The sequence below is a fragment of the Fusarium falciforme genome, chromosome 4 (assembly GCF_026873545.1).
Source record: "Fusarium falciforme chromosome 4, complete sequence".
Taxonomy (NCBI): Eukaryota; Fungi; Ascomycota; class Sordariomycetes; order Hypocreales; family Nectriaceae; genus Fusarium; species Fusarium falciforme.
The window spans coordinates 241,192-262,740 of record NC_070547.1 but is presented as its reverse complement, the minus strand read 5'-3'; the positions used below and the strand labels follow the sequence as shown (position 1 = coordinate 262,740).

At 47.6% G+C, this 21,549-nt stretch overlaps 7 protein-coding genes across 7 annotated transcripts; 3 read left to right on the top strand and 4 right to left on the bottom strand.

The window, feature by feature from the left end:
* Window positions 1–351: 351 nt before the first annotated feature.
* On the top strand, window positions 352–1,260 carry NCS54_00483100 (Carboxylic ester hydrolase; the record flags this gene model as incomplete). Its single annotated transcript, XM_053150354.1, has 2 exons — window positions 352–768; window positions 817–1,260. The coding sequence occupies 2 exons, from the start codon at window positions 352–354 to the stop codon at window positions 1,258–1,260; spliced, it is 861 nt and encodes a 286-aa protein (XP_053006329.1).
* Window positions 1,261–1,710: 450 nt separating this feature from the next.
* NCS54_00483000 (Fungal-trans domain-containing protein) lies at window positions 1,711–3,661 on the bottom strand (the record flags this gene model as incomplete). The annotated part of the gene is made up of 4 exons (XM_053150353.1): window positions 1,711–2,710; window positions 2,757–2,927; window positions 2,980–3,563; window positions 3,620–3,661. 4 exons carry the CDS (start codon window positions 3,659–3,661, stop codon window positions 1,711–1,713), a joined length of 1,797 nt encoding a protein of 598 aa, XP_053006328.1.
* Window positions 3,662–7,129: 3,468 nt separating this feature from the next.
* Window positions 7,130–8,312, top strand: NCS54_00482900 (Hypothetical protein; the record flags this gene model as incomplete). The annotated part of the gene is made up of 3 exons (XM_053150352.1): window positions 7,130–7,412; window positions 7,468–7,832; window positions 7,887–8,312. 3 exons carry the CDS (start codon window positions 7,130–7,132, stop codon window positions 8,310–8,312), a joined length of 1,074 nt encoding a protein of 357 aa, XP_053006327.1.
* Window positions 8,313–11,866: 3,554 nt separating this feature from the next.
* Window positions 11,867–13,641, top strand: NCS54_00482800 (Hypothetical protein; the record flags this gene model as incomplete). The annotated part of the gene is made up of 3 exons (XM_053150351.1): window positions 11,867–12,996; window positions 13,051–13,298; window positions 13,346–13,641. The coding sequence occupies exons 1-3, from the start codon at window positions 11,891–11,893 to the stop codon at window positions 13,639–13,641; spliced, it is 1,650 nt and encodes a 549-aa protein (XP_053006326.1). The 5' UTR covers window positions 11,867–11,890.
* Window positions 13,642–14,259: 618 nt separating this feature from the next.
* Window positions 14,260–14,746, bottom strand: NCS54_00482700 (Hypothetical protein; the record flags this gene model as incomplete). Its single annotated transcript, XM_053150350.1, has 1 exon — window positions 14,260–14,746. Exon 1 carries the CDS (start codon window positions 14,602–14,604, stop codon window positions 14,260–14,262), a length of 345 nt encoding a protein of 114 aa, XP_053006325.1. The 5' UTR covers window positions 14,605–14,746.
* A 1,002-nt stretch (window positions 14,747–15,748) lies between these two features.
* Window positions 15,749–16,136, bottom strand: NCS54_00482600 (Hypothetical protein; the record flags this gene model as incomplete). The annotated part of the gene is made up of 2 exons (XM_053150349.1): window positions 15,749–16,063; window positions 16,128–16,136. The coding sequence occupies 2 exons, from the start codon at window positions 16,134–16,136 to the stop codon at window positions 15,749–15,751; spliced, it is 324 nt and encodes a 107-aa protein (XP_053006324.1).
* A 1,054-nt stretch (window positions 16,137–17,190) lies between these two features.
* Window positions 17,191–18,636, bottom strand: NCS54_00482500 (Hypothetical protein; the record flags this gene model as incomplete). Its single annotated transcript, XM_053150348.1, has 8 exons — window positions 17,191–17,215; window positions 17,269–17,401; window positions 17,458–17,629; window positions 17,677–17,863; window positions 17,914–18,031; window positions 18,087–18,213; window positions 18,264–18,350; window positions 18,403–18,636. 8 exons carry the CDS (start codon window positions 18,634–18,636, stop codon window positions 17,191–17,193), a joined length of 1,083 nt encoding a protein of 360 aa, XP_053006323.1.
* Window positions 18,637–21,549: the final 2,913 nt, after the last annotated feature.

The following is a 21,549-nucleotide window of genomic DNA, read 5'->3' as shown; positions in this document are numbered from 1 at the left end:
AGAATGAGCGTACGTCAGTTGCGCGAATCAGTGAACCACTTACAGAACAGCTCGAATTACCGCATTCGATGTTCGGAAGAGAACTGCCGTTCCATCGCATTGGCTCAATGCTAATAGGCTGGAAATTTGCGACGATGAAGCTTGTTTCGGAATTGTGGTCGCGGGTAAATTGCAGCGAACCGCCCAATTATCATGGCTGGAACGGGGATTGCCAATAAAGACAGACATTGTAGGGGCCGCCAAAGAGTATAAATACGGCATCTTGCTCAAAGCCTTGGCTTCCAATCATGCGGCAGACAGAGCGATCTCGTCAATTTCTCTCTCAGCACTGGCACACCCGCACCTATCACCATGAAGATTTTCATTCCTCTTATCGCCCTTTTGGGCACTGTCACCGCCCAGCTCCAGCAAATCACTAACTTCGGATCCAACCCGTCGGGCGCCAAGATGTTTGTCCATGTCCCCAAGAACCTGCCGTCTAACCCAGCCATCGTGGTCGCTATCCACCACTGCCAGGGCACAGCTCAGTCATACTACCAGAGTACGCCGTATGCCCAGCTTTCTGATCAGAAGGGCTTCATCGTCATCTATCCCGAGAGTCCCTATAGTGGAACTTGCTGGGACGTCAGCTCCAAAGCTACCATGACTCACGATGGCGGCGCCAACAGCAACAGCATCGCCAACATGGTTCGCTACGCCTTGCAAACTTACAAGGCCAACCCTGCCAAGGTTTTCGTCACGGGTTCTTCATCTGGTGCTATGATGACTGTGAGCCGAGACACCCATGTGAAGGATGAGATATTGACAGCGGTATAGAATGTCATGGCCGCCACTTATCCAGACCTGTTTGCAGCTGGCATCGTCTACTCCGGTGTGCCAGCCGGATGCTTCTTCACCAACTCGGTCAACGGTTGGAACTCGGACTGCGCTCAGGGCAGAGTCAACAAATCCCCAGCTGACTGGGCCAAGATGGTCAAGGACGCCTATCCCGGCTATAATGGAGCTCGGCCCAAGATGCAGATCTATCATGGCGGTGCTGATAGTATCCTCCTTTCACCCAACTATCAGGAAACCATTGACCAGTGGGCCGGTGTGTTTGGCTACAATTCCGTGAGCCCCCAGTCGTCAAACAACAATGTTCCCCAAGCTGGTTACAAAACCGACACGTTCGGGCCAAAGCTAGTTGGCATCTTTGCGCAAAATGTCGGTCATTCTGTCCCTGTCCGAGGTGCTGATGATATGAAGTTCTTTGGGCTATAGAGGAATTGAATAGTCTGATCCGAGTAGTTTAAGCTCATCCCACCCCCAAAAGGGTAGATTAAAGCAACCAGCAAGAGAAATGTAGTCATCAGCGCAATCAGACCATTATCTCCAATGGATCTTGGCACAATAGTCAATATTAAATGAGCTCTGCCATTTTCCATTTGTTACATACCGAGCCTGAAGACCAGCCAGATTGATCATTGTAGACAGCCATGTGACTCAGTAAGAGGTATACTCTTAGCTCGCCTCGCTGAAACTCTCTGCTAACTGAGAGAAGGAGGAATGGATGGCCACTTGTTTTCTCACCGATGTCTACTGTTGCCATCTTCCGGCACAGTGCTCTCACCGCCTCCGACCTGTAGAAAATGAAGTATTCGGCGGCTCCAAAGCTGAGAGCTGGAAATAAGTTTCCCTAACTAATCAAGTGGGAATGTTTGCCCACTGCCATCAGTCCAGCTGAGTTGAATAACCCGCAAAGTCCAGTACATCAAGCCCTGTAAGGCCGATCAAAAAGCTCTGGTCATCACTATAAACCGCCGAGGTGAAATTGTTCTCTGGCACGGCCATTGGTTCGGACACTGCTGTGGGCTGTTGCATCAACAATCTCGCAGTTGAGAGTGGATCGAGCACCTGTCCACCCCTATGATTCCACCCAGTATCCTCATCCGTGTTTTGCAGATTGCACAAGTTCATATCCGGAGCAGATGACTCCATGGTTGTAGGTGCAAGCCCATCGGTTGTGTCTCGTTCGGCCGTACCGTCGAAATGGCTCGTCTGTTGTTGTTGTTGACTTGCAAGCCATGCTGCCCAGTCATCATACGCTGAAGGCTGCAATGACTCTGAATCTTCTTGAAGTTCGTCTGAAAAGGTTCCAGATTGCCGGAGCTTACGAGCCGCCTCGTTTGAGATGGATTGCAGTGTTTCCACGAATCTCACGCCCACCTTGGCAGTCAAGTTCCCGGCTGCCATGTCTCGGAGACAGTTTAAACCAAAGTTCACTCTACTCTCGTATGTAGAGTCCCTTTCAAGAATTCCCGCAATGAGAGTAACGATCGTTGCAATACTGCAGCCTTGAAAGTCCGTGAAAGAGAATCGAGCCGTATTTCGGATGCGGGTCAAGTCCTTGAAAAGTTGAAGGAGCTTTCTCGCCGCTTTTGTGCAGGACTTGGATAATCCTTCGATCGCCCCGTCAATTCTAAATGGCTGGGATTCCTGTCCCAGATGATGTTGAAGCGTAGTTCTCACGGCTGTAATTAGTGAGACCTTGCCGATGGCGATCCAGGCATAATAGTAGTTCAAATACAGGTGAAAGACAGCCCGGTATCTCGAGTCCCGAGGGTTAATATTCTCCAGATCAAAGTCTTCGGGTAGGGACTTCTTCCACTCTCTTAGCTTGGCTTCCGCATTTGCTGACTCCGGGGGTTTCGTAACTTCGGTTGACCGGGTCCTGGAACGCAGTAAGCAGAGTGCTAAATCTCTAGAAACAAACATACTCTAAGTCTGTAGCACGGTCCAATATTATTATCAAACGTGCATAGGCAATTTGGAGTTGGATGTTGTCAAACTTCTGGGCCTTGTCAAGTGATGGCAGAGGGGTCGGTAACGGAGTCTTGATGATATCCGCATCAACGGACCGCGGCCGGTTGAGCTTAACGGTTGTGCATCTAAGCAACAATCAGTTTGCTGAGTCGTTAAAAGTAAAGGTATCATACATACCGTTCGAGAGAGTAAATAGACCACCAAAGTCGACGGCGAATCTCCCGCTCTCGCTCATCCAGCGTTTGATCATCCGAGCTTTGATGTAGATCAAACGCCAACGCCTTCCTTAGAGCCAGGCCCATATAGATGTATGAAGACCCGACAGCACTCAAAGGCATGAGGTAGACACCAAGAAGAAAGCAGGCTTGAATCGATCTCAAGCATGACCTCTCTATGATGTCGGGAACGAGGAGTTTAGCTTGATGGAAGAAGACACGACCCGGGTCGCACTCTTCAGTTTGGAGGGTCTGTGGCGAGTTACTTGGTCTTTCGAGAGGCGTCCAGTGGCTACCAAGAGCAAATATTGCCAACACAAGACAAATAAAGCTGGGGTCAACCCTCAAGGGAGATGTTGGGTTGGAGTAAAACTGGTCTAGCTCGTCGATGACTTGGGCTTGATCAAAGTAGAAGAATATGTCGACACCGTGTTTGATGCATACCGAGAGTAAAAAGTCGGCCACCGGCTTTGGGGGTAATGAATCGACCGTGGCCTTTAGGCGAGACTGTTCAAGCAGTGAGAGAGTTCTTGGGCGAGTAATGTGCTTTGAAAGATGCATCAGCAGAAACTTTTGAGGTTGTTGCAGTACTACCGACATACCGCTTGCATGGCAGCCATGTCTTGCTCTTCGGGGCTGGACATGGCGTCGAGCGAGAAGGCCTCGCGAAGCCTGGACAAGAAATGTGGCCACAGAACCCTTTCAGTCTGGTCTATAACCATGAGTTGGCGGGTGTTGCAAGAGTCAAGGTTAAGTTGCTTACGGCTATCGATAGATATGTCCTGTTGAGGTGTGGTTGTAGGCTGACTCCGCGGGCTGGTCACCGGGTTCTGAAGAGGAAGTGGACTCTCACTCTCTCTTGAGGATGGCCTCTCTCTGTTTGTGTGAGTGCAACAGGCACAGTACAACAGGGGCGCGTGTAGAGATGCAAGATCTCAGAACGTACTTCTCAAACCGGCAGGTCAAATTATTGGTTTGGCATCTTTGACAAATCCCTCCACTCGCCTCAATGCATTTACTCTTCCTTGCCTTGCATCTATCGCAGCTATACGCGACATGTCAGTGATGTTTGCCACTTGAAGAGTTATACTCACGCTCGAACGGCTCGCTTCCGATTCTCATCGGCAACACGGCGTTTACGACGTCGGCGGGCTGCAGCCAGAGAATCCATTGCCGACGGGGCCTGATACTATGTGAATACCGGTAAGATGCTTCTATTGGATTGAGGTCATCGGCATGTTGCCATCCAAGAGAGAATTTGATGAGGGGAAGAATCGGCAATTTGATCATCCGTCGGGAGCTTGGCCGAAATCTTGTCGGGTGTCTGCCGGGAATGTGTACTGTACCATCTCGGCTAGTGGCCGAGCCACCAGGCTAATGTTAGTGCAGATGATCATCAAACAATAGAGTTTCGGTACTGAAACAAGCTTTGTAGGGCAACTGTTAAGCCCAGAGCTTAGCAGAATAAACGTCTTGATTAGATGCATCGCCGCAAGGCTGGCTCTCCTTGCAAATCCAGGCTGAAGTGGGTGGGATCATTTGGAAGAACCTACCGCGAAGTTGTATAACGCGCGGAGAAAAGACAATGGGCCTGAAGGATGTAGCAAGAAACGCCTCAGAATCTAGTATCATATCTGAGAGCGCGTCGTTATTGTCAAGATATTCGCAACCTACTTCCCCGCCCAAATGAGAAGAGTCCTGTTCAAGTAGAGACAAACCATTGAAGCTAGCGACAACTTTTTCTTTTTTTTACAGATAGGATACAATATTTAACCACACAAGAGATACATACAGAATCTAGAATTATCTTGGCGTTTATCCGGGCGGGTGGCCGTTGAAACATTGAGCTGAAGAATAGGGTGCCTGAACCTAACTTGAACGATGACAGAGCACCACACAGGCAGCATGCACAATGCGCGATCATAAAAATGTCTTGTTAGAAAGCGAATGACCTCGGAACATTAGAGCTTAGATTGGTAAAATATTCGTATATGCTTATATCTCCCAGTGTTGTGGTGAGTCATGAAGCGAGTAAACCTCCAAACTCCACGGACAACTTTTAACAATCACAATGATAATGAGAGATGGCAACGCTTGAGCCGTGGTAGTTCTGATCCATCGTCTCAGCACAATGTCTCCCAATAGTGCGGATTCATAATTCTTGTTCTTATCAATCAATTCTCATATTATCTATAATCACCACTTATCTCAGTGTGCATAGGAGGCCCCATCGCAGATACCCGCTCCAGAAGTGATGCATGACATGTAACATCACAAGAACTATGTACAAGGCTTCACTGGGAATTGCAATCTTCCAAACACGAAATATTACGCCCTTGGTGCGGACTCTCTTCAGGGCGCGTCAGCATCACGGTGTGAACTGCGGCATCTAATTCCATGGTGGGCTGATGACACATCCTTTGACCCGGCAACTTGAGCGATGCTACACCATCAAGCCGGTTGCAGCATTTGCTCCGGGAGGCAAAGTAGATATTTGTGAGAACCAACAATGCATCGTGTCTATCAGATCGTGCACTTGGATGTCAATCCATTCTACCGGCGCCGAGACACCTTCATCGACGTCTCACAAATGATATCATACTCGATCTTCTGTTACAGGTCGCAAGGTTGTCTCACCTTGAAAAAGATCAGATGAAGATCCCCAGACAAAATCCACAAATAGCAGGCCCGGTTTATTACAGCTTATCGAAGCCACTGTGCGGCACGTGTCTCGTCTGGTTTGAGGATAAATTGCAAACAATCAGACATCAGCTGTTGTCCGTGTCCTGGTGCTTGGGAGTGGAAATCTTATCGCACGAGTCAAAGCGGCCGCATATTGTTGTTGGGCCTGGAACCGCTCGGCCCACAGATTGAGCCAGGCTGAGATCATGAAGATTTGGGAGCAAAAAGCCCTGGAGAGAACCGGAGAAACAGGGATATTGTCAGGACGACCAACCTGCCCTGCATTATTGAGATCTACCTCAATCCCGGGGCTCTTGTCCCTGTTTTCCGTTTTTATAGGGGTCTTTGACGGTGAGACTGCAGGCATGGAGACAGAGAAGAGATGTTGGTTGTGTATGGGATTGACGAGTCTGACTCGTGTTGTGCTTGCGGACGTCTCCACCGCGGAGCCGAACTGCATGGCGTCGTTGCGGAACTCAATTGGCGCCCTGTCGACACCGATTTGCGGCCGCCTAGGGCCACTCGGCTTCTCGCGTTAGCGGGTGAGACTAGCGGTTCTGCAGCTGGGAGGCGTCGACTAAGATGAGGCGGCCTTGACACATTACGATGCCTCTTGTTCGATGCCTTCTGCCCGGCCTGATCCGGTTGGTTGGACTCCCCCTGCATGGCTATGTCGAGGCCACGTTTTTTTCGTGATCGAAGGTGCGCACGCTCCCCTTGATGACAGTCTAGTTTAGCTGGCGCTGTCTGGGTGTCGTATCAAAAGTCTGTCCCGGTGCTTGGGTGCAGGAGGAGAGGTGCTAGGCTGGCGGAGCCGCAAAATCAAGGCGTGCGCAATGCTGCCAATATGGAGAGCAATCTTGAGAATGACTCGACTGTCGATGGAAGATCAGAGGATGCCAAATGGATGACAGATGAATGACAGATTTGCGGTGACAGTCTCGACATTTCGGTAGGGAAACCCCATACCCCAACATGTTACATGAGTGTGTGCAACTCCCGCAGCAGAAACCGGGGCTTCTGTGATCCCTCAGTATTCGTGGGGCACCCGGTGCTTGCTGATACCTACCGAGATGGGGAAACACAGGTTCAGGGACCTCGGGGTAGTTGAAGCCCGACAATGCAAATGCTCATCCCAGAAAGATCTTCAACGGTCCCCGTTACATTGCGGGTCTGGAAGCTCTGATCCTGTCCCATGGGATGCGGAAGCGTCAAGTCCCCTCGAGTGGAACGAGCGCACACCCACGCCCACACACCCCCTGGCCTTTCACTAGCGTCGATGCATGGCATGTATGGCCTTGCTCAAATATGCAGTCTGACGCTTCTCAAAAGCAATTGTGTCTGGTGCTTCTTTGTTTCTTTGAACCCGACATTCCTTTTACCTCTTTTCCTCAAGCGTCGAGAGTCCCTCGACACCAACGGCCGGCAAGATGGGAGGTTTTTTGATGCCCGAGCACTACAAATTCTACAAGCCCAGTGTCAATGATATGAACATTGCGAGTATCGCTTGGGGATTCTCTCTGGGTGTGTGCATCTTTACGGGCGCAAAGGGTGCGAGGCAGACGGTCAAGTCATGGAAGCGTGGTATGAGGACAAACATCTATCTCATCCTCTTGTGGACAGAATGGTGTAGCAGCACTATCATGTCCGCCATCACCTGGTCATATCTCCGCGAGTACATCAAGCCTAGCTTTGCCGTCTTCTTCGTTATCGGTATGGCTTCTCACTGGTCCTCGGCTGTCGCATTTTCTCTAACATGTTGCGACAGTCTTCCTCTGGGCTGTTCAGATTCAAACCCTACTACAGATCATCATCAACCGAATCTCGATTCTAATGGTAGTCCGGCAAAATGCGTGGAAGCTCAAGCTCGGTGTCTTCCTGACTCTTCTGTGCATCAACATCAGTGTCTTCTGCGTCTGGATACCTGCCCGATTACAGATCAGCGAAAAGTGGAGGGATGTCAACAACGTGTGGGATCGAGTTGAGAAGGTCATTTTCTTGCTTATTGATGCGGCTCTCAACTTTTACTTTATCCACCTCGTCCGATCTCGACTCATCGCCAACGGTCTCACCAAGTACAACCGACTGTACCGATTCAACTTGTTGATGATTGGTGTCTCCATCACCATGGATGTACGTGTTGGACCCTCACTGTTTCTCATACTCCAGCCCGCTAACGTGAAACAGGTGCTTCTGATCGCCATGATGTCTCTCCCCAACGATATCGTCTACCTCCAGTTCCATCCCCTCGCATACCTGGTCAAGCTCCACATTGAGATGAACATGGCCGAACTCATCACCAAGGTCGTCAAGGCCAGCAACTCCAACGGCTACGACTACTCTGGCTCGCGAAGTCGATCGAACCCCAAGAGCTCCCAGCACCGTACCGTCACCGGCAAGAAGATGGGATCCATCTTTCCAGCCGGCAACACAACCTATGTCGAGGCTGGAGAGGACATCGAGCTGCCCACCAGAGAGGAGCCTGGTATCCAGGTCTCCAAGACTACTCAGGTGGTGGTCAAGCAGACGGCGCCACAGGAATATGACGATCCGGACTTTGCTAGCGAATCGAGTTCGACGCGACAGCTGAAACGGGAGCACTTTGCGGTTTAATCTGTTGTTTCTTCTACTATATCACAGCAACACTTTTGTATACCCACGGATCAACATGGTCTTCACCACCAAAGATACCTTTACCCCTCCATGATTAGATTTAGAAGCGGCAACGAGCACAAAGCCGTGCATAGTGTCAAAGTACGGCATTCACCTAATAGCATAGACCACATAGAGTTTAGATGAAATTTAATGCATGAAACCGCCCCTCTCTTGATGGCCCCCCTGCAGACATCGTTATCCATGTCGAAAATCCTAGTCGCCGCGTCAAGAATCGGCACTAAGAGTCGGCTCCGCTCGTCCGGACATGCTGTGGCTGACTGAGAGCTAACGTTAGATCCGCTCTAGCAAGATTTGAGGCCCCCAGTCGAGAATCACGCTATCATCGGACCATGCTCAGAGACGAGTTAAGGGGAAGAGGCCCAGCTCTCGCATCGTGGAGTGCGTGATCTGAAGAGTGAAAAAAAAGCAATGCGCCCCCAGTTTGGTGTGTGTGGGAAAACATGCTGGTTCCTTGTCTTCCCCAGAGAATCTCAGGATCTGGCAGATGTGGGTTCGGCAAAAGAAAAGAGAAAAAAGCAACAGTGACAGAGAAAGAGACACATCACTGTGGGTTATGGGGAAGAGTTGATGACTTGCAGCTCGACCACATTTGGTCAGGATTTGACGTGCCAAGCTGTGTAGTTTTTCTTTTGTTGTTTGATGTGTAACAGACGATGCACATCATCTCAATGTCATCCATTTCATACCTTGACAGGCGCATGAGTGAAATAACTGTGGTAATCAACTCTTGTCGGCTCATCGCAGACCTCTCAAACTCGTGTTCTTCATCAAACACACGCATGCTTCTTCAATGAAGGGGCCTCTCCAAATACCCAAACACACGATTGCAATCTGCCGTGCAACAGACTAGCAGCTGCAGACTTTTCACGGGTAAGCACATGGCCATGGCGCCGCTATCTAGAACCAATCGCTCATCGATGCCTTTTCGATCTCTCTCGTCCAAGCTTTCAAGAACGCCTCTCAAACCGGCTCACTGAATAGCCTGGCCTGACAAAACATAGACACAATGTTCGGACGGGTGGCGTGGTGCGGTATGCCCTGGCGAGCAGTGCACAACGGCACAGCTTCCCGGGACAGGGGCTACCAACAACGCTCGCTCGGCCAAGGGGGATGCTACCTTCTTCTCGCTTGAACCATGCTCTTGGTCCTGCGGCTCAGCTTTTTTCTTCAACGGGATATCTTCGGACGATGAATTCGCTATTTCCGCAAAGCCTCAAACAAGAGAGATCGACAGAGCCAAGACACGGAACCGCCTCACCCGTGTATTCCAGAATGCTACCGAGTAGGGGTTCACCCAAGAAAAATTCATGTGTCAAACACGAGGTCCTACCCCCCTTCTCAGCCCCATTCGAAACCTCATCCCCCTAAACTGCAAAGCGGCGGGAGCTAAGAGCTTGGGTGCCGATAGGGCGGGTAAAAGGGTGCCACGCCCGTGTCTTGTCTCAGAAACGCAGCCGTCGATCCCTTGACCAGACCCTAGAACCTGTTAAACTTTGGCCAGGGTGGAACGCGGATATTGAGGCCAAGATACGCGAAGGTACCTGGAGCCGCATCGAGTTTACGGCCTAGTGCACGTCGAGTCCTGGAGTCGATGGTCTAATAGAAAAGGGAGCCGACTTGTTGGTCTCTCGATGGATTTTTGGTTCCTGACCTAGTGATCGCTTCATCGCTTCTAATGTCGATCTCTTGACTTGACATGCCTGAAATGCCCAACTCTTGAGCCGCAAGCATGAGTTGACACCCTATCGGAGCCTCAAGTCACTAACCGGTCGGCCTTTTGTCAGTGATGACTCGCCAAGATCGTATTAGCTATCGGGAGTGTACCGAGAGCGAAAACTTGAGTCACATTCGATGCACCACTTGACACACTGTTTGGGGATAATGCAACGGCGTTTCACTTTTGCTACGCTCCTCGGCCGTGAAAAGATTGACTCAATCACGCGATACAGGATATGCCGTAGATCTGGCAAAGACCTGTCCTTGTCAGAATACCCGGGTCACACCACTGCCTCTCCCCGCTCACCGTGACCAGGGTAGGCAATAGTCTCGGTGTAATACTCGGTAATGGCAATCGATCAATAAAAGAAGATCCTGTCATCAGCTGTCGTAAACTTCTCTTTCGGGAGAGAAACCTGACTGCCGAAGGAGGGGCTGGCAGGGATCGTTTGTCACTATCTCCGGGATCGAGTGGATTGGTTGCATCAACATTGTTGTTGCTGAAAGGAGAGACGCGACCATCACTGAGGGTCGGTAGTATCTATGGCCCGATGCTTTGGACTGGTGAAAGTCGCCGGAGTCAGGCTTGAAGCATATCGCCACAGTTGATGGCATACCCGTTGATGGAAGGATCTAGCAAGGCACCAACTCCTCTTTCCTAGCCTATTGATAACACTGAAACACTGGTGAGTCGATATGATGACCAACACAATACTCCCCAGAAGCTTCTGCGCCGATGAGGGTAGCAGTTCGACAGCCGATCATCTTGGCCTGTACAGTCGGTAGTTGGGCAAAATTTCCTGTCTTAGATGCGCAGAAGCGGCTGAGGGGGGCATCGAAAAACTCAACCGGGTAAGCTTTCTGGGACTTGCTGTTTGTTGATGGCATGTCTTAAATGGATCTGAGAGTTTATCTCGCACACTAGGGAAGAGGTTAGGATAGGCAAAACTGGGGAGTTGAAGGGTAGCATCTTCCCAAATAAGGACGCTAGAATCTTGAGAATATGAGAGGTTGCCGGTGCAACTGACCAGGGGTTCCTGTCAATTCAAAGATACTCTTCGCCACCCAAGCCACCATGAGAAAAGAGACGATGAAAGAAAAGATGATAATAGCAATCGGCGAGTATCCGCAGGTGGCAAAGATCCATTCCCAGTCAATCCCCACTGAATCAGGCCAAGGGTCGTTCATATTCTCTCTCAACCACGATAATGAATACGCTTGGCGATAGCATCCAGAGCATTAGTATCGATGAAATAGTAAGCGGAATACCGAACCGGCTAGGAAGCTGTAGGAAGTAGCGTGAACGCTGCTCTCCGCGCGGGTGAGAGTGAACACGGATTGCTTCCCTTTTCTGGCCAAAGGCGGACCACTCCCCCGAAAAGAGCATGGAGGTAAAGGGGCCACTATGCTCAAAGGAGAGAATCGAAAATAAAATGTACGGGAGGTTGGCGAAGAAAACACTGGTCAGAACTTGGTTATCTGGGGTTCTGAAGGCGATAACCATGATTTCGATGAGAAACAGTGCAGTTGGGGACTGCAGCGATTAAAGACGCCTCTCGGATACCTCATGTACACAGCGACTGCGGTGTCTTTGGAACTGATGCGAATAATTCAGCCTGGCAAGCCACGCTACATGATGTCATACGATGGATGACATGGGTGCGCGCCCTTTGGTTGTCAATCATGATGCTTATTAACACTTCAAGGCAGCCCAGTCCATAAAGGAAGAAAAGGGCTAAACTCAATTCAACCTCAACTCAACTCCAACCCACAACGTCTCAGTGAACCGCAACTTGAACATGACGAGGACTAGTGGCAGTGTCACTTCGCTTCACCCCGCAATCATCCCTCTAGAACCGATTGCTCCTGATGTCAAGATCAATTCGCATAATGCCAATAATGCGAATACCACCTCCGCTCACTCCGCGTCGATTCTTGGCCAAGATATCGATACCGCTCCGCCAGCAGACCCGGACCTTTCGGCTCCATCACAATCTTTGAGCATCTCCAAGATCAGAGGTGTGACGGTCATCGTGACCTTGGCTGGCATCAGCTTTCTCAACACTATGGGCTCTGGCATTCTCATTGCCGCCCTTCCACGAATCGCCGATGACGTTGGTCTCGGAGAGAGCCTCATCCTATGGCCCGCCGCTGTTTATGCGCTCGCAGCCGGTTGTTTACTGCTCATCTTTGGCGCTGTTGCCGATGTCATTGGTGCCAAGCTGATGTGGGTGACGGGAAGCTATCTCTTCGTGATCTTTACACTGGCAGTTGGTCTTGCCCAAACTGGGATCCAGATCATCGTCTTTCGAACGTTACTTGGGGCATCTATTTCGATGTGCTTACCCACCGCCGTGAGCTTAATCTCGAACACGTTCCCAAGAGGAAATTGGAGAAACATTGCCTTTGCCATGAACGGCATGGGCAGTCCTTTGGGATATGCTCTGGGCTTGGTTCTCGGAGGCATTTTCACCGACACGATCGGCTGGAGATGGGCTTACTACATGATGGCCATTATCAACTTTTGTCTTTCGACTTGTGCCATTTGGTCACTGCCATCTGTTCACACTGAATCTGAACGAAAATGGACTGCCCGGTTGATGCACGAGATTGACTGGGTTGGTGCTACGACAATGAGTGTGGCACTCGGCATGCTCCTGTATGTGCTTGCCATGATATCGTCTTCCTACAAAAAGCTCGACGACGCCTCCAATATTGTCCTTTTGACAACAGCCCTCGTCCTGTTGATTGCATTTCCATTCTGGATGAACTACCAGGTCAAACGGGGGAAGCCGGCCCTGATCCCAAATGAGCTCTGGAAGAATCGTTCCTTCACTTCGGTCTGCGTCGCCGTCTTTCTTTGCTGGGCATCGCTAAACGGTATTGAGTATTTCACCACTCTATAGTAAGTTCCATTAACTCTCACTCGTCCCCATCTGCGGCTAACGCATAGCCAAAGCTTCCAAAAGGTCGAAGGCCTATCCGCCTTGCAGAGCTCGCTACGATTCTTGCCCCATGTCATCATGGGTGTTGCAGTCAACATCATCACCGGATTGCTCATCGCACGCGTCAAGGTGCGCACTCTGGCTGTTGTCTCGGCACTGATCACCATGGTCGCCTCACCTCTGATGGCCACGGTCGATGTTGGCGAGAACTATTGGCTGGCGCCATTTTGGGCCATGTTTCTCTCGCCCGTCAACCCAGACGGTACGTGTTGTAATACCTCATCGTCAAATCTGCCCTAACGGACTTAGTACTCTTCACCGTGTCTAACCTGGTCATCTCCGATGCGTATCCTCCAGAGATGCAGTCTCTCGCCGGTGGTGTATTTAACGAAGTCGGGCAGTTTGGAAACTCTGTAGGGCTGGCCATTACTGCCGCAATCGCAGCGTCCGTCACAGAGCACTCTGGAATCCAAGCACGCGAGGAAGCGTTGATGAAAGGTTATCGAGTGGCGTTTTGGACCATCTTTGCCAGTTGTTCGGCTGTTACCATTGTCGTTTGGTTTGGACTGAGAAAGGGTGGAGTCGTTGGCAGAAAACAAGATTGATCATGGCCGTCTTTGCCTCCTTGTGTTTGTTGGTATCAACGACGTCTCCAAAGGGAGTTATCGAGCACAATATTAAAGAACACTATCTTATGACGCAGTTATCCCATCGAGGGCCGGGCTTCAACTATAACAGAGAACACATTGCCAGTAAAACACTGGTATCATATCACTAACAGAATACGCTTTGAAATTTCGGTACACAGCGTATGTAATTTTGGCCTCGATTGGAGGACATGCCGTCAGTTGCAGGTGATGGCTATCGCTACTCTTTTCTATTTGTCCCCAGACTTGGGCTACAGCTTAAAGGACTACTCTTCTCGCGTCGGAACTGTTGTAGTGTCTTTGTTATGGCACCCAAGGGACAAAATACGAGACCAAACCAGGACAGTACTATCACGTTATCAAATCACATTGCGGGCTGAGTCTTTTGTATGGAACAAGGCTAGTAAAGGAATCTTCACGAAGCAGACAATTCTTCGGCTTCAGGTAGTCAAGGATGTGATTGGTGTGTTGAGCTACCTAACATTGCCTCGTTCCATCATATCCATCACCACTGCATTCAACGAGCCAGGGCACTGAGTTCTTTGGAGAGATCGCACTCATCACACTGTGCCTATCTTACTTCCACTGGGCAACAAGGTACTGGTTGCCATTGTCAGGGTCGACAACGTAGACCTGAATGGTCTGGGTGTCGGCAATGCCACGGCCAGCGTTGTACTCAAGGAAGTTGACCTTCTGCGAGCCATCAGACTGCACAGAGTACGAGTCACGGACTCCCAGGTCCTGGCCAGCCTTGACAACACGGTACTTGTAGGGCTTGTTGGTCAGGACACGGGGGAAGGTGAGGTTGTCGATGTAGGAGTTGGGGTTTCCGCGGCCCCAGTTGGGGGTGTAGTCGAAGTTGAGCTTCTTCTGACTCGCGACAATGTAGAAGAGGACAGCGGAGTCGTTGGTGGCAGCCATGGTGTAGTGTGTGGTGGTTGAACTGTGATGGGTGGATCAGTTGAGGTCTTATTCAAGTGAGACTGAGTCCCAAGGGTGGTGCGGACCTTTGAAGTGTTTGTTTGAGTAGAGAAAAGTGTAGATTGCAGAGTTGAGTTGCGAGCAGAGTTTGAGAGGAATGAAGAGGTTCTTATATACCTCGATGAACAAACTGGGCGCGTTAGCTGCACTATCATCGGAGTCTCTAAGATCGTGATTTATTCGCAAGGCAACCAAGCTGAAAACCCAGTACAACTCTCAATCTGATTTTACAACATTGCGCCATCGCTATAACTGCTTCTTGTTAAATTCGCTAGGATGAATACATATTTAAAGCTTGTTCCCTCTCAACGTCTTGTTTGATTAACTATCTCACCATTTGAGATTCGGCAATCGGATATCGCGATGTCGCAAGTGAGACATGTCTGACTATAGGAGACACGGATTCGTCGGCAGTTTTTCAGCTGTCTGCACCTCTCCCGTCTTAGCTCAAATGCTGCAGAATTGTCCCTCTGCAGACGGTTCAACAGTTCCCGTCTGCGGGGGAGTTTGACCGAGCGGAGGGGTAAGAGGCATCATGTGCGATGGGCAGGTTTTGACGAAACCTGAGGGGTTTCGAGGGTGTCCTCGGATCGGAAGAACATGTTCGTGTCGCGTCGGTGTATGCAATGTTGACATGACATCGTTCAGTGTGACCTACCTCAGGCAAGTTGAACCAAATGGGGCACTGGACGGGCAACCACATGGTGTTGGAGTACATATCTGGCGTTAATGTTTCATCAGATCTCTGTGTGTCCGCTACAAGGCGGGGTAGGGTTGCACTCAATATTGCTAGGTACGGAGCTGCTCCAGACCAAACAACCACCTTTGGCCTGACGCTGGAGTAATAATGGATAAATCCATCCCTAGCAAACGGAGAGGAAGTATTGTTACTAGAGATTGAATGCGGGGCGGACTGTATTTCCCATTACCTGAACCGGGTAAATGTTATGTGACGCAAGCCTATGCACGTCTTGCCTGACTCTTGCGTGGGACTCCAAAGCTCAAGGGACCCCTCCAACCAGTGAAAACAGACGCATCCGTCACTTCGCCCCATAGACAACTCCGAAGTCCCAGCAAGGGGCCTTTACTTGGAGCAAACCTTGGCGCACCCGGGCTGACCGGCCGACTGGCAGTTGGTGACGCAGGACATCTGGTTCTTCAGAGGCGTCCGGCCAGAACACATTCCGTTGCAAAACCATCCTTGCCTGATGATGCAGTCAAAGTAGCAGCTGCGGGGGGCGCGAGCCTCAATGCTCTCGTCGGGAACGTCGATACCAGCAGGGGCCTCAAGGGTGCCAGTGAAGGATTCGGCAAAGGCCCTGGCGGCGTCCACGTCGATGGCTTCTTCGGGGGTTGGCATGGCCTGGACGGCGAGGACCATGAGAGAGAGAACCGAGATCTTGGGAGGCAGTTTTAGCAGCTGTGCCTTGTCTGTTGAGAAAGGGCGCAATTGTTGAGCTTACGAGCTTCATGGTTGCTTGGGAGAAGATGACGGTGATTGGTTATGAGGAAATGCAATGAGGAATTTATCAGGTTAGATGTCGAGTACTGGCACTGATTTCTCTGGTCCAGTGGCATCAAGGCCTACTTATATAAAAATCTCGCAGAGTTATGATCAAGGCGAAAGCATGCCGCCGGACACCGCCGAGGACGTTCATGACAGCCAATGCGCGCCTCTGATGACCTTTTACGATCTCGAAGCCGACTCATCTCCGTTTCTGGCAAAATAAGTCCCCGAAATGGCAAGGTTTTGCCGTACCTACAGCAGCGAGTTATCAAGCTTAGCCCAGTTAGAGCCCTGACAGGGGGGTTCGAAGATCAGCTTGACTTCACGAACTTTGCCCCAGTGACGCTGTCCAAGAGAGGCTGAGCCAAGGCTTCCAGGCCAGGTTGACTGCAAGTTGCAGGGACAAAGAAAGGGCTTCACCGATACCACGCAAGTACAAGTGCAGATTATCCAATGCGAGGCCTCAAAATGCCGAGTTCCGGATCCATAGGCCGGTTCGGGTGGTTGCAATGGCAGAAGATTAACTTGCGCAAACCTTCTCAACATGAAAATCTCTGACAACTCATCACCAACGATTATGAGTGCATTTCATGGCATTTTGAAGGATCTGAGACATTCTGAAACTTTAAAACATACATCCAAGAAGCAACGCATCAAATCCAGTGACAGCTCTTATGATGGTCAGGGCAAGCTATTGCACGGGCTCGGCAACCGAGAACTGCCAGCTCAACATCTTGTTAATGATGCTTTTTATGCCATTTACACTCGTCTATTTCGCATATGACATCCTATCTCTTTGAAAACATGTTTAAAAGTCTAGCAGAGAAGCCCAAGATCATCTCCGGTGTGCCGCGAGCGTCGGCTCTGATTGAGGTTACCATTGACAGCCCGATTCCCCATCAGTCCGCCCCAGTGTGATGTAAAAAGCAATTTCCTTTGGCGAGTCCCAAACGATGCATGTGACATGTACAATCTCAGGCCACCAGCCTCGTATAGCTTCAGAATCGAGGGGGCTGTGTCTACGTTTGCGTCTTTTTCTCCCACCTAGCTAGGGGTCAGCGAAGGAACAAGGATCGGCAGATGATAACACAACTCACAAGTCCAAGAACAGCTTCCACAGGATGGAAAAGAGGATACCCTGAAGACCATTGGCCAAGATGCGGGTCTTGAGGCCCCGGCCAAGGAGTCCTGTGATGCCATCCTGAACAACGACTGCGCGCGCAGCTTCACCTGGGAAAGAGTTAGCCTAAACCCTACGACCATCTTGTTTTCGGACCGATTCCTACCATATGAAACCTTGGTGTCGTTGACTTGGCGATAGGTCTTGACCACTCTCAGAGAGTTGGAGATGGAATCCGATACAATCGAGGCACAGAAGCCGATAAAGGCCAGTCGTAGTAGCCACCAAAAGAGCGGGTGCTTCGCTGGCTCAGCAATAACCTCGGATAAGAAGTTGTACTGTCCATTGTAAGTGATTGTCCATGATTGATGAACTGTCAACTTACCGTTGCAAACCAGGGGTAATGTCCAACAAAGGTGGCAGCCGCAGTAGCAAATGCGCCCCACCAGAGACTACCAATTCCATTCGACTTGATACGTCGTCTGAGAAGGGCGGTTCCGCGGGCACCTTGTGCCTGGAGGGTGGTCTTGAGTGTGTCGATGGGGGTGAGGATCATGCGGAAAGCGGCCGCGCTGGTACAGTGTCAGCACATATACATTCTGTTTCGCGGGAGCTCCATTACCAAAGGGACGCAAAGATGGTCTTGATGGGCGATGGCAAGTTTTTCAAGTATGGGTTTGACTGGAGCAGAGCAAGAATACCGGCATTGGCAGCGGTATCTCCGAATCTTGAAACGGGCCCTGTACAAAGTCAGAATGGAGAACGATTTGGGCTCAGAAGAGTTGATTAATGGACCTTGGACAAGAGCAGGGGCGATTCCTTGGTAGTATCGCCGAACTCCTCCCTCTTCATACAGAGTTCGCGTGGCAACGGTGAATGATGTGCCATGGCGATATTGATAGTTCATGATTGTACGCAGTGGCTGTCGGAGTGTCAGTACCAGCACAGATGAGATAGACAAGATCAACATACCATGAGAAGCAAGACCTGCAGCACCATAGCCGCCGCACCACTGAGACCTCCCCCAAGCGCGCGCTTCAGAGCGCCTTTCAAGTCGAACTGGAACTAACATTAATACAGAGTCATCCCGTAAAGGGTGCAGAGCCAGTACCTCGGTCTCATCGGCATCGATCCATCCCTTCACAAAGACCCCAATCACGATCAATAATAGCAAAATCCAGAATATGCGCCAAGCGTATCGTCTCTTCGGCGTCTTCTCCTCGGGCGTCGGCTCCGCTTCCGGTCCGGACTCGGACCCCTCACCCTGGACATGAGGGGGCTGATCTCCGAGCAAAGGAGTACGCTCTGTCGTCCCACGAGAGGACTCGGGGTCGCTAGTAACCATTTTGAAACGCTGTAACACGATAAAATCTGCTGTGGAGGTTCTGTGAGAGTCGAAGGATCAGGCAGTTGAGATTCCCCCGCGATTTTTGTGACTAGCTGAGATCTCGCGTGCTCGGCAGTCCGATTACGTGCTAGATTCCGGAGTCTTAAGCGGGGACTTGTGGGCAAGTCATACGTGCACCGCCGGCGGTGCAAATAAGGTCACGTGATATATCGCACCGCCGGCGGTGCAAATAAGATCTATTATATAAGACCGACTTATGTGTATGTGATTAAGAGATATCCCTCCCTTATCTATTAAGAGAGTATCTATTTATGTAATTAAAGAGATTAAGAGGCCTTCTATATATATAGATATTTAGGATATAATATAATCTATTAGCTACATACTAATCTGCCTTAGGCTATAAATAATATATAATGCCCTTACTTATATAACTAAATAGCATAGTTCTAAAGTAAATTACTTTAATACTTCTAATATATAAAGTAGGCTTTTTCTTATTAAAGAAGACTTTTATCTTCTCTTAAATAATACCGCGAAGATAAATAACTAGAATTAAAACCAATATTAAAACCCTTAGGACTTCCCTATCTTTATTAATAATATATTAATACTAGCTAGGGTAATATATCTAATAAATATAAATATCCTAGCTACTTTGCATATTATTACTAATAACTAGTAGTAAGAGTAATGCCCTAATAATCCTTATCTAGGAGCCTAGCTTCTATAGATATATTATTAGTAGGCTTAGCATATATTACTAAATAACTTTACTATATCTAATACTCTATATGCATAGAATCCCTAAGCCCTTATAAGAGCCTAGAATACTTAGTATCCTCCTTAAGGTGCCCCTATCGCTATGTTATCACGCCTATAGGGATATTAGGTTAAGGGAGAGTAATATATTACATATTAAAATCAGCAGCTGCAATAATAATAATAGAGGGTTAACCCTAATATTAACCCTTATTAGAGCATATATACCCTTTAGGCCAGAGATCAGGTATATTAGAATTAGCCTATAATTATCCTAGGCATGGTTTAGCCCTCGCTAGCAATAAGAATAACTACCTATTAGCTAACTATTATAGCATTAGAGAATATAGGGATTTATATTATAGATATTAATTAAAATAGCTATATATAGTAATATTAATAAGGAAGGCAGTGATTTTTATAGGGATAATTATTTTCTTACCTAGATAATTAAAGGCTATTAGGCTTATATTATATAATTATTTAACTTACTTATAACTTAACTAAAATAAGCTATTAGGTTATATATAATATACTTAGAGATTTGCCTTTTTTTTCTTTTTTAAATAATATATACTAATTATCTCTCTTATTAATTTTATAAATATTAATAAAGGGGGTTCCTGCCTTTATACTAATCCTCTTATAATTTATAATCCCTTTTAGTAATATCTTAGATATATTATATCCCTTGCCGCTATATAAAGGGCTCCTATACTATCTCTTTCTCTATATTAGATTTAACCTACTTAGTCTTAGCCTTATCCTAATTAAGATAACTTATTATCTCCTCTTTAATCTAGTCCTTAATATTATTTCCCTCCTTATAATACCTCCTTATTTACTTATAGTTAAGGCACTAGTTATACTTAGCTTTAAAGTAATATATAGGTAGCTTCATAGCCTTTTTAAATTACTAGTTAGTCTTAATTATTCCCCGAGGCAATATAGTATATTAAGCCTCTTATACTTTTTTATATTATTAAAAAATAGCATAAGAATCATTAGCTCGCAATATTAGCGTAGCTAAGGCAGCTATTAATATAGCTACTAGGGGAGATAATACCTAAGTTATTATATATATTAATATATATATTATTATAATAATCTTAGATATAATAGAAGCGCCTAATAGGGATAATAGGAATAAGAAGCGGGTTATAGAGCGAGAAAATATATATGTTATTATCTATGTAGTTATAGAAGTTTAGACTAGAGGCGCTAATAGAGCTATTAATAAATCCTTATAGCATAAAGGGTAAGCCTTTAAGGTTATTTTATAGCTAAGCTTATAATATTTTAAATACTTTAGTTATACCCTTAGCTATAATGCCCTCTTAATAAGCTTAAATATATTAGGCTTATACTATATGCTTATTACTAGTAGCATTAAATTAGCCGCTAGGTAATTAAATAACTTATAAGGCTTAATAAGAAGCTAAGGGATCCCTAAGCGCTAAAGGTATTAATATATATAGAAATAATATAATTAAAGGGGCTTATTTCGCACTAGTAATAGCTAAAGGGCATAAATATAAGAAAAACTAAGAGTCCTTATAAATATGCCTATATACGCGGGATATACTTCTAATAGTTATTCCCGCTAAGAGTTAACCTTATATAAGGCTTTATATAAAATCTAGCTATAGATATAGCTATATAATACCCCTAATAGCTAAAGAGGCATACTTATATACTACTTGGCCTAAAGTGCCTTAAGTTTAATAAGCTAATTTAACAATATAAGCTTAATAATCCTCTAGGCCCTAAAGAGGTTAGCTTATAAGGTCTTTAGGTATAATTTAATAAGCTTATAAATACCCTTATAATATAAGGTAATATATTACTTAAAATAGAGGTATTAATTAACCTATGCCTTAATAAATCACTTCTTATAAGGATCTAGCTAGGTCTAGATAAAGTAGCCTACCTTATTAATATACTTTGGGATATAAAGCTCTTTAAGCTTTTTAAGGTTTTTATTATAGATATCCTTTATTACTAAGGTAATAAGCTTATATTAAAGGGCAAAGAATTTATTTTACTCCTTAAGCCCCTTAGGGTTATTTTTATCTTAAGTAAATATAAGTATATAATAACTTAGAATAGCCTTATTAATATACTATAAGCATAATAGTAAGATTAACT